We start from the raw sequence: 17,150 nt of genomic DNA, 5'->3' as shown, positions 1-17,150 counted from the left end.
TTTCTTCAAGCCTTTATTCCCCCTCTCCCTCTTCAACAATTTATCTGGGGAGAGTGAAGAGCTCACAGCTAGCGAACAGACAGTAAACATTTTGTTATAGTCAGAACCATCTCTTATTACTGGTTTTTCATTAAAAAAGAAAGCCTTTCGAAGCATTCAAAGCATTTCGGCGGATGAAGATGCTTCACAATTTTCTCCCTCTCACCCTCTTTCTCTCCTCACTATACCTGAATCCTTTCTCTTTTTGATGCTGTTAAGGGAGTAATTGAGTGCAGAAAATGGCTTGGCTTATTTGGACTGAGCCTGATCCAGAAATGATTAAAGCTAAAGGGGTTTGAGGTATTCAAAAAGAGAGAATGACAGAAAGAATATGGTTAATGCTTTTTTCTTTTTCTATTTTGTGAGGAGAGAAGGAGACGGGAGGGGTGGTCAGGCTGAGCACCGAGCAGCCAGACAGGTTGGTGTTCGAGGGGACTCGAGGGGAGGGGGGTGTGGACAGAATAGCCCCTACTCATACCCCTATTAAAAGCATCACGGTTGTCAGAGACGGTAAAAAGACAGGAAATCACTGTAAGAAATGAAGCTTCTTTTACCAATTACTGAATACCGAGTGCACACCTTGGAGTTCTTTGTCCTTTGTAGCACCAGTTCCCTGTCTCTCAACCCCTTTCTTCCTCTTTTTCTTTCTTCCCGCCTTTCTCTCTCTCGCTGGCTTACAGCCTTTGAGTCAGATGCATTAGCACCAAGGCCTGGAGAAGAGGCAGCATTTTCAAAGCCCAGTTGGACTCACTTCTAGCCTGTCGTCGTAGCTCCTTTTCAGGCTTTTATTCACAGACAGCAGGGGCAGGTCTGAAAGAGACGCCCTCAACCTCTCCACTCAAACATTTATCTCTCCCTTTTTCCCTTGCTACAGCAGAGATGATTAGCAAAGGGAGCCATTTACTGATTCGCAGCACCTTTCCATACAGAGTGTTAGAAAATAAAAAGGGTGCACATTCAGTATGTCTGATTAACACACACCCACACAGTTGTGCACATTCAAACACGTCCTCCAACAAACATGTATCGTACATGGGCACAGTCAGTCAAGCACACAGACAAATCTGTATCATTCAAATTGCGCAGTGGTGACAGCAGTGTTTTTTTTTGTCTCTAAATAAAGTCTCTTTTATCTCGTCAATAATTGATATGAGTGTGAGCCTTTAGTTGAGGATCTGTCAGGTCATTGAGTTTGGATAGATGAGCTCTGCTTTGCCCCCTCACCCCAGAAATGACTCTTGGGACCTATAAACACCTTGCAGACTGGCTCTCCATCCCACCTATTGACAAAGTCAGTTAATTACCTCCCTGTTAAAACAATAGTGGATAGCCCGTGCAGTCTGTAGAGACCATTTAATGCCTTTGGTTGTTTGACTTTGTAGCCTGTACATCTGTGTAACAGCACAGCAACATCCTGAGCCAATGGGAGCTGCGTTAATGTGGTTTCACATCATGGATTTTGTGAGGATTGTTGCTGTGGATGCAGTAATCGTGATAGCCACTGGTAATGGTGTCGTTAAAGATATACTTTCCAAATCAGAGGTTCACAGAGCATGTTTGCCATGGATATAGCTGCCTTCAGGATCCATAACATTGTTAGTGGGTTTTCATAGATATGCTGATGGATGCTGTCGGCTTGTTCAGGGTTTGCTCTTATCAAGACACATGAGGATATTATTATGTAAGATTACTCATTTTGAAGGGGTTTAACTCAGGGTCTGTTTCTCTGCAGCCACTCCAAACACCCCAACCCCAACCCTTTTCCACACCAATCCCTTTACATCGTCCTCACCTCATCTGTCATCCCCGCTAGCAGACAGCAGGAGACACTTTTCAAATCACCCAGTATTTTGCCACGAGCGTTGTTGTGATGCTAATAAGATTTTCATTTATTTGGAAATATATGGCTTCATTTTAGCTCCCTGCATGAGTACAGGTGTTTTTAATGGTTTGAGATTTTTGGCGTGGTGTTAATGTCAACCATCAGGAAGTTGCCAGAGTTGATAGCGTGAGTGTGCGCGCGTGTGTGGCGTGAAACATAGCTGCTCTCTGGCAGCCATTTGCAAGGTTAATGTTGTAGAAAACAACATCCATCTCTCCGTTCTCCCCTCGCAAAACAGTTTCATTAGTCCTACAGCTCTGACCCCTCTTCTTATATCGTTGTCGAGTGTGACATGCGTCATATTATCAACGAGTGATACGATCAATAACATTTCAGAGTCAGCGCCGCTGCCAAAGTACCCATCCTGCTTGCATATTTTAAAACAGAGTTAAATTGGCATGGTGCTGCCTGGCTGTTTCTCATTCATCCCCAGTGGGCTAATAAGACATGCTGAAGGCACTGACTATCAATAATAATAACAGAGTGAGTTAAGTTTGAGGCTGTTATGATGAACAAAGCTTGCATGCCTTTGAACAGCTTTTTGTTTTTTGTTTTTAGTGCTGACATGTTGATGTTCTGGGCGAGTAAGTCTTAGACAAACAATCTGATTCAGGGAATTACATTAATAAAACAAAAATACAACTGGGATCAGCCATGGTCTCTGCCTCAGTCCATCTATCCTAAAACTCTGAAATATAATAATCATATACATTACTGGTTAATTAACTTTGTTGTCTTAAAATGCCATCTTCCCACTGAGGTAACACAGTTATTCATATGAGGTAATAACTGTTGGTATAATAAAAAATAAAAACTCATCCCATTGCGATTTAAATAGTTGGAGCCTGGAACTGGTTCATTTCTTGCTTGTGATGAGAGTGGGTAAATTAGTTATTAGTTATTACTAGTTATTACTAGATAAATACATTTAAAAGGAAACACTATAGATTTTTTTTTTTTTGATTGGTCCCCTATTAGCGAGATTATCTCTGATCAGATCGGGAGTTTGGGTGATTTTTTTTTTTCTTGAAATATCATTTGTATTCAGTAATACAGAGAAAACCCCAACAATGAGACAACACCCTATCAGCATGCACTTGGTGACAGTAGGAAAGAAAAACTCCCTTATACCAGGAACAAACGTCCAGCAGAACTAGCCTCAGGGAGGGGGAAGCCATCTGCAGCAACCGGTTAGGGGTGAGGGGAAGCAGAAGGGACAAAAGACACCACCAGTGGTTGTGAATACAGAGATAATCAGTACACCCTCAGCTGTGGCTGAATGTGCACAAATCTAAATTAAGACCGACTGTAGGACCTATTATGAATGCAACTTTTAGGATGGGATGTTGGCCCGTGGCTTTGATAGTTTCTCTTAAACCTGAGTTAAGTTAATGGGTTGTTTTAATAAGTTTTATACTGACTATATGATGCTGCCAATCTTGAACTGGTGCGCCTTATCGCAGGTTCAGATTATAACACCATAGATTGAGACACAACTAATATCGCCTGTCACAGGCAGGCAGAGTGTGATCAAAACCAAGAGCTGGATGCTGTTCTCAGCCTTTTAAAATGAGCAATGAGTACGAAATGCATCACATAAAGTGACACATCATCTTTCCTTTACCCTATTTATTCCAGGGGGAGGGGGGTCTCTCAACTGGCAGTATACAATGACTGGATGAACATATTAATGTTTTTTTATGCATCAGAAGGAACATAAAGTGTATTGTGTGGTAATCCAAAAGGCAGTAAAGTAAGCGTTTTTGTCAGGTAACACAAGAGTCTTAGAAAAAATCCTTACCTTGACGTTTTGGGGGCTTTTACCAGAAAAATAAAAAGCTTCATAAATTAAAGTCAGTGACGTTTCTTCACTGAGCATTATTTTGTATCTGTAACACAGACCCGAGTTTGAAAACATAAACTGACAGCCTAGAAAAAAGCAAAAAAAATGAACAAATTCACAAATCTGAAGTGTTTTTTTCAGTCTCAATACGGTGCTTTGTCATTATTCTTAGAAATGATACGTTTATTTATGTTGTGAAAATTACAACATGCTTTGGTTAATGACCAAAAAATATTGTAATGAATAAAAAATGTTGCACCTGTTTTTTGTTAATGCATTGTACTTAAAACATGTTCATATTGCATAAAATACTTTAAGAAAACTGAAACAAACTCATCATAGATTTAGGAATTAGAGATAATTCTTGATTAATTTAAAAATAAGAAGAAGACAAAAAAAAGGTATAGATACCCCGGAAGGTGTAAAATGATCTAACTGGGGATTTTACAATAAAATCATACTGGGTTATAAAATTCAGTATACCGCTGGCGGATCGTTGTTGTTTTTTAGCAGAGACACTGTCAAATATATTGATGCTGCTGTTTCCTGTGAGTGTGTCAAATGCATTTTTTAAAATGGACAAAACAATGGAGTGAAGGTCTCCTGTTCAAACAAAGTTAGAGTCTGACACATTTATGAAATGACCTGCAGGTAATCAGTAAGTAAAATATTCTTAAGCCCGAGCCAGCAGAAATGGACAAAAAAGCACTGATAAATTGCTGTGCTCATTGTGAATTCCATACTCAATTGTGGCATTTTCCAGGGTAAATGGAATTGTACATTAAAGTCTGAATATGCCTGACTTTGGGGGAGTGATACATTTTATTTTCCTTTTTTCCCTACAGATGTGGCCCGTGGAAGCCACAGTATTGCAGTGCTTTCAGTGAAAAGGCCATCTTTAGGACCTCTTGATCAATCTGTGACCTTTAAGTACACAGCCATCTCGTAAATAGGAGGGTGCGCTTACAGAGACTTCAAAAGCAAGGGGACCCGATAATTTCAAAATGGAGCGGTGTGGAGTGGCGCTGGTGGGGAGTCCATAAAAGCCTGCCTTGTTCTCAACACACCTCCTCTTTGCTCCACAACAGCCAGTTAGGGTAATAGCTCAAGGGAGAAAGGAGAAGAGAGAGAGACAGAGAGATAGAGGAGGAGGGGGGATGGATGGAGGGAGGGAGCGAAAAACAGGTAATTACTTGTAATCATTGGTTGAGGAAGAGCTGATGATCCCTCCAGTATAACAGATTGTACTGTTCCCCGTTGAAAAACACTGAGGAAGCCGGATGTGGCACTGTCGGCAGTAACGACTGGGAAATTAGTTGGTAACCTTAAACCCCCCTCGCAATCATGGAGAAATACTCTTTCCCTCTTTCTCTCCTTTTCTCTCTCATTGAGAGGAGTTATATAAATCTCAATGTTCCACTCAATAAGCACCGTATAAGTAGGGACTATGGGTCCTTTATTATATTACAATCTTTTTTATTTAGATTGCACATCAAGTAGAGGGAAGTAGCTGTGGTTCAACAAGGAGACATGGTGATACAAACAGAAATATGTAAGTGAGACACAGAAGCACTTGGAGTTGTACCTCAATCTTCAAAACATATTCATGGAATATTTCGGAAAACCCATCAGATCTCTGTGTTTATTCAAATTTGGTCGGATTCTGGTTAAAACTAAATCACTGAGTCAAATATAAGCTGTGTCCACCAGGCAATCAAAGTGAAATGCGATTATTATTTTTTAAATCCATATGCTGCAACAAGATTCCCCTGTAATGCCCCTGCAAATAGCACCAGGTTTCTGAGCCTGGCTGTCCAGCAGCATTATCAATTTTCTGCTAAAACCATGTACGTCAAACACAGACTACAACATTAATTAAATGAAACTGCCTCTAACCATTTGGTAGAATGTGCCATAACCTTTTCCAGAAATTACTGCCCATTGATTGTTGCAACAACTATTACTTCTTTTTTTTAACTGAAAAGCATATTTTAGTCCCATATAATAAAAGAGGTAAAGCCAAAGAGGAGACATTTGTAGAAGTCATGACCAAAAAGAAAAGTGGAAAATAAAATCAAGCATATATCCAAATCAATTCCAGTATCCCAGCATAACACCGGTTTTTCAAAGTGCACTCAAGCTATATTTACATCACTTGGGTTTCATATTGCATAAAACAACTTATGCAGTTAATATCATCAATGCTGGGCTACAAGAAGTGTGGACTTTAGCAGAGTCAGTGACACAAGAAGAATTATTGATTTTGAGCAGTGTCTCTTCTTGGGCTCCGTGCGACTAGACAGTGGCCTCGTCACATTGGGGGCCTTTAGTGAATCAATTGGGAGCACTTGTGCTGCTTGTACCTGTTTGTAACTGATAAGACAGCACTTCAGAGAACTGATAATGATTAGCTGAGGATAAACAGAGCAAATCAAGATACTCAGGAGGAGCAAATGAAGAAAAATATGGAAGAGCATTAGCCTGCAACATCGATTCTCTTTTAATTAAACTGTAGTACTTCTTTTTGGTTTTCTCGCTATTTTGCTACACAGACACACACACAGTGTGTAGTGGTAAGACTACACACCTTTGGAGCAGGAGTCACAAGTTCGATTCCCACCCAGTAAGGGTCCTGGCTAGACCCCCCATGCTAAAAACCAAGCCCTGGAATGGCGCGGCTACGTCTCCAGCCTGTCCGCAGCACGGACACAAAAACATTTCACTGCATGTTGTACTCTGTATGATACTGTATGTGACAAATAATAAAAGCTTGTTCTTTTGTTTGTGTGTTAACTATAATGCCCAACAAGAACACAAATCCTTGAGCTGAAAACTGCATTGTGATATTTTCTTGCGTGACAAGGTGTACTAAGTCACTATTTTATTGTGTCACTGAAGACTCATGAGATCACCACAGTTTTATCCATATCCCATAATGTTGACACGCAGAGCCCATACCCCGATCCTGCCCCACATGAAAAGGGAGTCATGAGATCATTTGGTTTTGACCTACATGATAAAGAACATACTGTGTACGAGCCCATTGTCTTCATTTCTCATTTTCTTCTGCAACATAATATTTACTGAACTGATTGAATTCACCAACTTTTATATTTATGTTGCATGAGAAAATGCAAATTGCTGCTTTCATGAGTAAAAGGTAATTGACCGAATTGATCTCTGAATGGAGATGGGTTGAAGATTAAAAAAATTAGATGAGAAAGACAGGGCCATAAAATATGAATGAAGTCGAGGAGGGGTTGACGTTTGAGGGCAGATGCCTCTTGTCCTGACATGTGACAGGGCTAACTGTTGTCATGGGAAGCCCATCACTTAAAACAGGCCAGATCAAAATGCGCCGCTGGGAGTTACGCCTTCCGTCAGCACTGCCAAACAATACCACAGCAGTACAGGCGTAACTCTTACTCTCAGTTTGTTTTCAAAATTACAGTATCACTAGCACGTTATCCACACCCATGCAGTATCCTACTTTTTTGAAGCCCGTCTTAGCCATCGCATAGTTTTTGTCATGGCAATTCAAAAGGAATTACCAATAACACAGCTAATAATAAAAGACTTGTAATGGATACACAGGGGTTTGTCGTCTTGCTACAGTTTAATCTGGCCTGCAGGTACTCCAGCAGTGGAGGACAGGTAATGTGAGACTCAAAGATTCGCTGCATTAGTTCTGCTTAGCTAACCGTGAATGCTAATTGCAGGAAGAACAAACTACTATTCTCCCCTCCTTTTCCTCTCTCCACCCCTTTGGCCAACAGTAGCGCTCATTGGAAAGCACAGAGAGTGTCAGACAACTTTACATGAAGAGGGAACAAAGAAGGTTGTTCTGCAAGCGATATTCAATATGTAGAGGGGAAAACAGTCGAACATACAGCCTATGAGTTCCCCACAGCCATCTCATAGAAAAATCAATATAAATCTTCAGGACATAGCTTTAACTTTACTTTGCCAGGTAGGATGCTGTGTGGTCCCCTTTTATGCCATATAGTGCAAAATATTGTTTTGTTTTAGCTATAATTAGATAAAAAAAATCAAACATTTCTTAAGCCTAAACATATGCACATGGGGTTGTCATGAGGCACCGATTTTAAAATCGTGTCTCCTGGAATATCACACAGCGTGACCGAAGAGATCAGAGTGCAACATGGAACCAAATAACAAGAGCTCACATTAGAGACCTAAAGTCCCAACTTCAGAGTTGGGTTCTTATGGAAAGGAACCCAACCATGACATGCCTTCATGTGAAAACAAAACAATAAAAGAAGGATAACTAAGAGTTAAATCCAGTACTAGGACTGATACTGATACTAATCTGTGGGCAAGGTCAAAGACCCAGTTACACACCAGAGGCTATAAAAGTTCAGAGGTGCTGGTCAGCCTGAGCTGTGAAACCTGTGATCACTCTCTGAGGTTCTGACCTGGGCAAATGAGAGGCCACTACCCTGGTGGCAACCATTCTCTCCTATCAGTCTTCTATCCAAACATCTATAGACTACCTGCAGGCCCTCAGGAAAGAGATATCATATAGCCACTGTACCAAGCACTTCTGGCTTTACCTTGCAGTGGAGATTTATTGTAATTAGAAGATTCCTTTACAAAAGCTTGGGATCTGCGTTTCTCCAAGGCTCTCCGTGCGGTCCCAAGGGGGACACCCTTTGATCTCGACCTTCGAACCTTAAGGGTTAATCCCTTTCTTTGCAAATGAGTTTGACATGATGGACCACTTCCTAACTGGCAAGTTGCTTGGGTCATGCTGGTTTAACAAGTGTATGTTTTACTTCACACACTCTCCAGTGTCTTTCCAGATCAGTGGTTTTAAAGTGTGTCTTTTGAGCTACCATATAGAATCATACACGCTTGATGTATGGAAAAGGATCAAATAGTGAAGTCCTATAAGAGATGTAAGAATAAAAGACTTACGGCCTCACTTGCATTTGTGCCTTTGAAACAAAATAGTAATTACATTTGTACATTTGTAACCCAATCAGGCTTTTAAAATGTGTTGAAATCAGTTTGCGTATGCCACTGGGAGTATTACGTGTTTTCTCTCTTTTGTCTGTTTCGCCGGTCCTCCTACTGTGTGTTAGCTTGATCATGCTGATGGCTATGGTAGCTCCTTAACGATCAGAGACCCTGGAAAAGAGGTGGTGTCGAGTCCCACCCTGCAGCATGTGGTTTGTAAGTTTCTGCCCTTCCCCACCTCCTTCTTTTCCCCAATCAGATTAGTTTGTCTAAATAGTGAGAGGGAAGGTTGTTGCCAGTGAGCCCTTCAGGCTTAGAAGAACAGGTGGCCAAGTGCTGAAATGGTTTCTCTGGACTGAACTGAAGAAATTATGTTAATGGAGGCCTGCATCCAAGATTTCAGAAAGATTTTAGCAAATAAATTAGATCGTACTATCCATTAATTTCAAAGTAGATTCAGAATTTTTTTGAATGAAATTCTTAAATAAATACATTGAATTAATAAATCTGTATGTTTGCTTCAATCGGCAATAAGACTTTGTTTCATTACAAATCCTTAGAATGCCGTTTTACATATAGTTATAGTTTCACATATTTCATTAGACATCTTTCAAGTCTACCTGCAGATGTTATTCTGATGGATTATCCAGTAACCTTTCCCGAGCACCTATGCAAAGTTTGCCCACCTGCAGGACAACTGGAATCTCCCCTGCTAAAGCACCTCCTCCTCTGTACACCAGGAACGTGCCTCGCCAGCCGCCTAGGCATGAGACGGATTGCTTAGAGGTGCAGAATTAGTCAGGTCAGGGAATCCTTGGCCTTAGGACTGGCTAATTCCTTTCTAATGTGATGACGATTCTTTTGAAGAACCAGTCTCTCACTGGCCAAATCTCTTTAAAAGCATCTTGGGGGTGCAAAAGAGGCCGAGAGGGAGTGCACGGTGGCAGGCCACACCAGGGCCAGAGGGGGGGCTCGGGTTACACCCTGCCTGCCGTGATGCATTGTTGGTGGGACGCGTAGGCTCCAGTGATCCCCCCACCTCCTCCTCCTCCCCCCCAGCCACCACCTCCATCCTCCTTCTCTCAGTGCAGTTCCTCCAAGAGAGGCTGCCACAGAGCCTCACAGAAACTCTGACACCAGTCCAGAGGATGCACTCTGCACATGAAACCTTACACTCAACTAATGGTTACAAATGTGTTTTCAAAGAAATCCCAGGTCTCTCATATAAGCCATAGACTGACACTCCTGGCTGTGCATATGGACGCACACACACTCACTGCCATGAATATGGCCATACTAGCAGACAAAATTGGGGAGAATTGCCGTTGCTGAACTCTGAGATTTAAAAAGGACTGTATGAATGTCTAGATACAGTATGAAGTTCTTACTTGAGTTCATGCGTGTGGGGAACAGGACAGAAGAACTAAAACAGCCTATAATTTAGATATTATTTACTGTTTAGAACAAAGATAACCAGACATCAGGAAGTCCACTCTTTGATAAATTCCCTTTCGAAATTGCAGGTGTCTTGTGGCTTTGACTGACACTTCACACAGATTTCAGTGACCTCTTGCTTTCTTTCCCTCATTCCCTCAAAGACAATGTATTCCCTTCCAGGGGAGTGATCCCTAATTAGCTGTCAGGTGATAGTGTGCTGCTTTCATTGTACTGCCTGCTGCTGCACTGCAGGCTATGTGATCAGCAGTCAGTCTCAGACTGAAGTGATAGATTATCTCTCTATACATGAGACCCCTGCAGCTGAAAGAGACCACTTGGTCCTTACAAAGAGATCACAACTCTCCATGTTAAGAAGACCTCAATATCATATCTCATAACAAATGGATCACTGGCCCAGAAAAGACAAAGGGATCACTTGAGAATATGCCTGTGCTCTCACTAATAAAAACAATAAGCAGTGATGTGTTTATCATCCACCAATAGATGACTGTGGACTGGATTTGGATCTGAAGTATTTAGTGTCTTTTATGTGTGTCAGTTTGTTCAGTGTAGGGGATTTTAATGGCAAGAATATTGTCATATCATGTTCCAACATTCAGTGAATCTGACAAAGGCTTTTATAAAATCACAATCACATATTGCCATAAAAGTGCAAAAAATAACTATCCTTTCTTGTATTTTCCAATAAAAGCCATATCTTCTCACTTCCCAGGATATGACAGGGCATTCCTGATATAAAAGATATGATTTCTTCCTGTCTGTCTGTTAGGTCCACTGCAGGGCTCCAGACAGTTCCAGTATCCACCCAGGCAGCAGAGGGACCTTGTTTGAAGGTCATGTCAGCACCAGGGCGTAAACGTTAGACCTTTTTGTGGTCAGGGTAAATGTACAAGGCCGCCCTGCGGGAGCACTCCTTCCCTCTCTTTAATCGGCGTGTAACAGGCCCTTGTAGAGCCAAACTGTCTGCGACACATCAGCACTTAGAAATAAAAACCCCTCACCCAACCCTGCAATGGCTGCGGTTGGAGTACGGCAGCTGGATCATTTCAGAGGGATAGCACAGACAGGTCTACTAACTGATGGGAAACAGGAAGGGAAAATCCATCGTGAGCTTAAATTCTGCATATCTATAGCATGTTTAAACTCTTGAATATAAAATAGTTAATTATTACCCACAATATAAGGTAATGCACAGCTCTCCTGATAATGTTATCAAGAGGAAAATTACAGAACTGGTTCAGTACCTTTTGGTTTTTTTGACACAGTAGCAGTGCAGATACATTTTATGGCACCACTGTTGTCTTTTAGCACTATAACAAATTGACCTAATTTGGATTCCAGCTTCTTCTTTTTTTCCCACAACAATGTTGGGATTTGTCTCTCAGTAAAACTGGATTAAAGTTTAGACTCACTGGCTTAATAATAAAGCATGAATGTAAAATTTAGCCTTAAGGAATTAGCATGCTTTGTGTTCCCCTGTGATCTGGGTTACATGCCCAGATTATTTTAAAACCGTGTTTGTAACAGTTTTGTTAATGCTCCAATATTCAGCTCTGTAAAGCGTACAAAGTTAATGAGACAAAACAGAGAATATGCGGCCATCTCTCTGTCAGTGAATCCAATCATTTGAAGGAGCCGAGAAAGCAAACTTAACAGTTCTAATGCTCCAGCCGAGAAACTTAATTTACCAATTTGCAGGAAGACAAGATGGCAGGAAACAAGCCAATTTGCCACGTGTGCAGCGCACAACAAACCCCAGCCTTGCTCCACAGCCTCATGAGAGGTAATTATCCCTAAAAAAGAATGCCATGCTGTATTAAGATGTAGCCGCATCAAAACGAGGGAGACAGCCTCATTACAAGTAATTATGAGGGAATTAGAAACATCATTTAACTAAACGAGCAAATAATGTCCAGGATATTGAAGAAGCTGCCTGCACTTCTGCCGACCACTGCAAGTCCCATTACAAAAATTGTAGGTCTTTAATAGAATAATGACATGCTTTATCTTCCCTGCCTCTCTCCGAGAGGGTCTTGGAGCAGAGGGGAGGGCTGAGGGAGAGAGGGGAGGATGTGAAAACAACTGTTGCAGAGCTCTCTGTCTCTGAGGTCTCATGCTTGAGCGTGTAGCATAAGGCCTTCAAGATAATCCCCCTATTATCCTTACAAATACAAAATGGAGTGCACAAAATTATATCTCACATCCATTATTGTGTCAAAGGTAATGCTAATGGACTTATCTCTAAAGTAATAGCCGAATTCTCTGCACATACTGTAGTCTATAATAGTTTGATGCATATTGACCAGAGAAGGGCACTTCAGAATCGGAGTTTCAAGAAATGGTCGGTAATTTTACAATGACGCACAGTGCATTTTGCCATTAAAGCACTAGTCCACATTACTGGGTAAATATTGTTCTTGAGTAGTTTGACTTAGGCATGGAAAGGTTTTCATTATGGTTCAAATAAAAGAGATTCTTCTATTTGACCTTCAGTTTTTAAACATCTCAAAATATACAATATATTAATCTAGACAGTCACAATATCACGAGTTTATGTAAACTGATTTTGAGACTGAACACCATTTTTTTATTTTTAATCAAACAACAGACTTAAACTTTTATTGAAAGGCGTATTTATATATTTTAAAGATATAGCCCCCATTACAGGTTTTCATTATAATTTTGGTTTAAAGTAATTTATAAAGCCGTAACTTTACCTTATTTCATTTAATAAACTTAGTCCATATGTTGCATTTACTGCAGCCATTTGCCTGGTAGCATATTCCTCCCCTGTTAAGGCGAAGGGGTAGAGGCTGTGGAGGGGGGACAAACACAATTTCCCTTCAGCTCCTTCATTTCCAGTTGATATAAAACAGAATCATGAAAAATCACTTCTGCTCCAAGCTCTCCTTTTTAACCATTAGCCCATAAATACAGAAGCTGGTTAAAGCCAGCGGATGACAGGGCCTGCCTCAAAAATCTTGTTACGCTCCTCTCAAATTCATTTAGGGAGCAAACAGGTCTTGAGAGTTGTCTGGCTTAATGCATTGCGATCGCTTTTAAAACTCTTGTCTTGAGGCAGACCCGGGGCTCTGCATCTGCTCGTGGTGTTATACTTCATAACCTTCCACTCTAATATGAAGCCACACATACCCTCTTTAAATCAAATTGGTGCTGTAAATATGTTGGGAGGTAGTTGAAAAGCCCTCATCCAAATAAATGATGAAAGGAAGGGATATTTTTTTTAAAAAAGAAGAAGAAGAAATCTTCAGATGTTAGAAGAGAACATTATTAATGAAAAAGTAAAGTGTTAGATAGTGTTTTTGCAGCCTATATCAATTTAACGTGGACTCAATTAATTTAGTTTTGATCTTCATTTTATCTCAAGATGTAAAAGAGGTGATATCTGGGGGTTTTAATTCATTACGATTCTGTAAATATGCTATAAAAACTATCCTGAGAATCAATTTGCCAGGTGCACGCTGTCTTTGCTTCTCCCTCTCCACACTGTGTGTAGCCCACAGTTTCCATTACTCCCATCATAAATTATACCACAGAGTGAATTACACTTGCTTTTCACCTTACCAGGCAGGTTTGATGAATCCTAAGGCACAACATATCATCTCAACAAATCTTCATCACCATGCCAGTCGCTGTCTCTTTGCAGTTTAAACCACTTCAAATCATTTTCATTGCCTTGCTATTAAAATTTGTAATTCACGCCTGCCATTGCAGTGATACATAGTTACATCGAACACCCCCCCCACCCACCCACCCACCTATTCCTCTCTTTCACTTTGGCTCTTATTTTCTCTTCACAACATCTCCACACATCTCTCTCCCTCTCTCCTTGTCTTGTAAATCAAACAACTTCAGGTGACAGGTCATGCAGATTTCCCAGAAGTCAGTGGGGTGCAAACATCCATCCAAAAGAGCAGCACATTACCGTCACACCTGATGACATAATGACCACTTGGAAACTAATAAACAGCTTCATTCAACCAAAGCTATTGCTCCTTTTCATAAGCGTTACTGTCCCCCATCCCTCTCTCTATCTCTCTTTTCACTCTCTCTCCTATCTGTCACAAATTCATCCTCCTGCACCTCACCTCTTCGCTGCTGCTGGAGTTGCCCATAAATCACTGCTGTTGTCTAACGCTATCCATTTTCCCAGAAACACAGGGCGGCTGTTGCAGAAATTGGGTCAGGCATAATCTGCAGGGCAGCAGAGCCTGGCTAGTCATGATTCTGCTAGGTAATGTAGCCATTAGCACACAGTGAGAGATTGGTGGGATGGGTAGAAGGGCTTGGTTGGGTGGAGGGGGGGCCTTGTACATGATGTGACACCCAAGAAAAGCTGGCAAATGACACAATTTTATCGCTCCCCATCAACCACAGGACATGTGCAAGTGTATGTGCTTGTGAGTCAGTGCGTGTATGTGTCTGAGATTATGTTCAGGTTTATGGTTAATATTTACATGTAGTGAATTGTTATTAGATAGTAAACACTGACAGCATGAGCCGATTTAGTGCAACAGGCCTCTTGAAAACCTAAACAAGCTCCTGCATTAACCAGACACACAAACATGTGGTGTCCAGAATTCAAAAGGGAGCTGATAAAATAATTAACTACACAGACAGATAAAGAGCACAGTCTAATGACAGCCAGTCTTAAAGTTTGACAAAACGCCTCCTTCTTAGGTTTCCCCCTACAAGTCCTGATGCTTCAGAGCCACAGAAGGCAGACTTCAAATGAGAGAAGATCCCGCCCAGAGGCATGATTGGCCAGTGATAGTAAGCAACTCTTTTCCAGCCTGAAATGTGCTTTATCTGCTTCTGCTCTGGTCACCAATCTCTTAATTTACAGAGGAGTTCGCTGGTCACTAGCGTATACAAAAATATTACTAAAACTGGCTAACAAATCAGATTTAGCTGTATCTCTCTGATGAACTCAATAGATTTAGACAGAGTTTGGTCATTTAGAATATTTGCAGGCTAGTGTACTTAGCAATCACTACTTCACACCGCATTCCCTATAAGTACATTTGTATTTCTTAAAAATGTAGTCCGATTAAAATGCACATCACAAAAAGCTCACAACCTTTAGCATTATAAAATAACTAATACATTTTAGTGAAATGTGAGAGCCAATAGTCGTCTAGTGTTTCTGAATTTACTGCAGTGTCTTCCCTTTTTTTCCCTGACACACATTTTAGTTGTGGTTAAATCTTACATATAATAAAACAGTTAATTCAAGAATACAACGAGAAAAAAATATATTAAATTAATACTCATTAACATAAAAAGATGGTTGCTATTGTGCTCTTCAGGAATCTCAGAACAGCTGAAATAATTTTGGTTTTCTTATTTACAATAATTCTTAGCCCTGTGTGCTGAGGGGGATGTACCAGTGGCAAAGTTTACAAATAAAACCAAGCAAACCAAATTTTTCACTGAAATAGAAAATTTATTGAATGAGAAGGTTATTATTGAAGGTCTAGATTACAATAGAAACAATGATATTTTTCCTTAAATGGAAGAATTGAGTGTTTCCTGTCAGTTTTGCGTCAGGTGGAGTGAAACTTAAAATATCTTTGACAAACCAATTCGGAATAAAAAACAGTGTAAAAGTCGGCCTTTTTTAACATATTTCTCAAATGTGATATGAAGGATTAAATCCAGTATTTTATCACTTAAAGAAGAAGTTAAAATAAAAATACAAAATCGTTATAATTAATTATACACATGGTGTATTTTATACATATAGGGAAGCTTGATTGCTTTCTTGTGAGACATACAATGACTGCATAATAAGAGTTTTCTCAACAAAAAAGTGATACAATTGATATACAAGGCTTATGAGACACCTAGAATGTCGTATTGTTTTGTAATGCTTTTCTTTTTTTTTTCGTGGACTGCAGTGAACATACAGCAGAGTCAATCAGTACTCGATTTTGTTATACAGGTTGTATAAAGGTAACGCTGGCAGGTTGCTTCCCGGGTAGTACAGGGGCGTCGGAAAGGCGATAGACCTAGGGACGGGAACACGCAGTAAGGAGTTATCTCTGAAAACCAGCGGCATCCCCACTAGTGTCTGTGCGGAGGCGTGTGCCATGTTGGCCGCCTCCAGTTCAGCAGAGAGCTGTCGTTTCCATTTGTTCCTCCTGTTCTGAAACCACGTCTTGACTTGAGTCTCCGTCAGCTGTAAGCTGGAGGCTAAGCAGGCCCGCTCCGAGCTGCTCAGGTACCTCTTCATGTCGAAGGTGGACTCCAGCTGGTACACCTGACTCCGGGAGAAAACCGTGCGCGTTTTCTTTTTGGCCGAGCTGCCCTGCTTGTCCGCACCGTCTGTTTGTCTCTCCTCCGACAGAGGTGACATTTGATGGCACGGCCTCTCCTGCTCCTCCTTATAATCCTGCAGCAGAGGCTGTGACAGGTGCGGCCGCCGTGCGAGCCCGTCATTTCCAGACAGAAGTCCTTTAGCGGGACCTAAACGCAGCAGGGGGAGAAGGACGTGATGAGTAGGCTATCATAAGCGGTCTATGATTTAAGCGTGCTTTTTAAACGACTGAAAAAAATATGTTTTACATTTTTTTAGACATACTCAGTTTGAGAGTTCGTCAAGTGTGAACTCTGACTTGTTAAATCGACTGCTGAAAGCCTGTGACTTTTTAAATAAACAATTCAGCGTGAGTGTGCACGGTGTACAGTAAGCTATTAATTAAATCCAGCTCTATTTAACGCTCAATTGACGACGTGTAGTGCAGCCATTTTGGAAACATGTTTCGTCAATTAGGAGGCTCAATTAAATTTGAAATGAGAGGAAAGACAGAGGGCTAATTATTCGACCTTCCACTCTTCCGCTGCTGATGCGATAGTCTGCGCAGAACGTACAAGTGGCAGCGGATGGTCTGCGTGTCAGTGTAACAGTCTCAAACACAAGCTAGT

At 41.0% G+C, this 17,150-nt stretch overlaps 1 protein-coding gene and 1 long non-coding RNA gene across 2 annotated transcripts in view; one reads left to right on the top strand and one right to left on the bottom strand.

Moving 5' to 3' along the window:
- LOC102080926 (uncharacterized) overlaps window positions 1-14,990 on the top strand; it is a 90,646-nt gene extending 75,656 nt beyond the window's left edge. Inside the window, exon 4 of the long non-coding RNA XR_003213577.1 lies at window positions 14,904-14,990. This is a non-coding gene — a long non-coding RNA (uncharacterized LOC102080926). The remainder of the gene's footprint in view (window positions 1-14,903) is intronic.
- A 667-nt stretch (window positions 14,991-15,657) lies between these two features.
- The window catches only part of hmx2 (H6 family homeobox 2), a 4,058-nt gene continuing 2,565 nt past the window's right edge, over window positions 15,658-17,150 (bottom strand). Inside the window, exon 2 of the mRNA XM_003438282.5 lies at window positions 15,658-16,691. Coding sequence (XP_003438330.1) covers window positions 16,144-16,691 — 548 coding nt within the window. The 3' untranslated portion in view covers window positions 15,658-16,143. The remainder of the gene's footprint in view (window positions 16,692-17,150) is intronic.

Source organism: Oreochromis niloticus, linkage group LG13 (assembly GCF_001858045.2).
Source record: "Oreochromis niloticus isolate F11D_XX linkage group LG13, O_niloticus_UMD_NMBU, whole genome shotgun sequence".
NCBI lineage: Eukaryota > Metazoa > Chordata > Actinopteri > Cichliformes > Cichlidae > Oreochromis > Oreochromis niloticus.
This window is presented reverse-complemented; position numbering and strand designations above follow the sequence as displayed.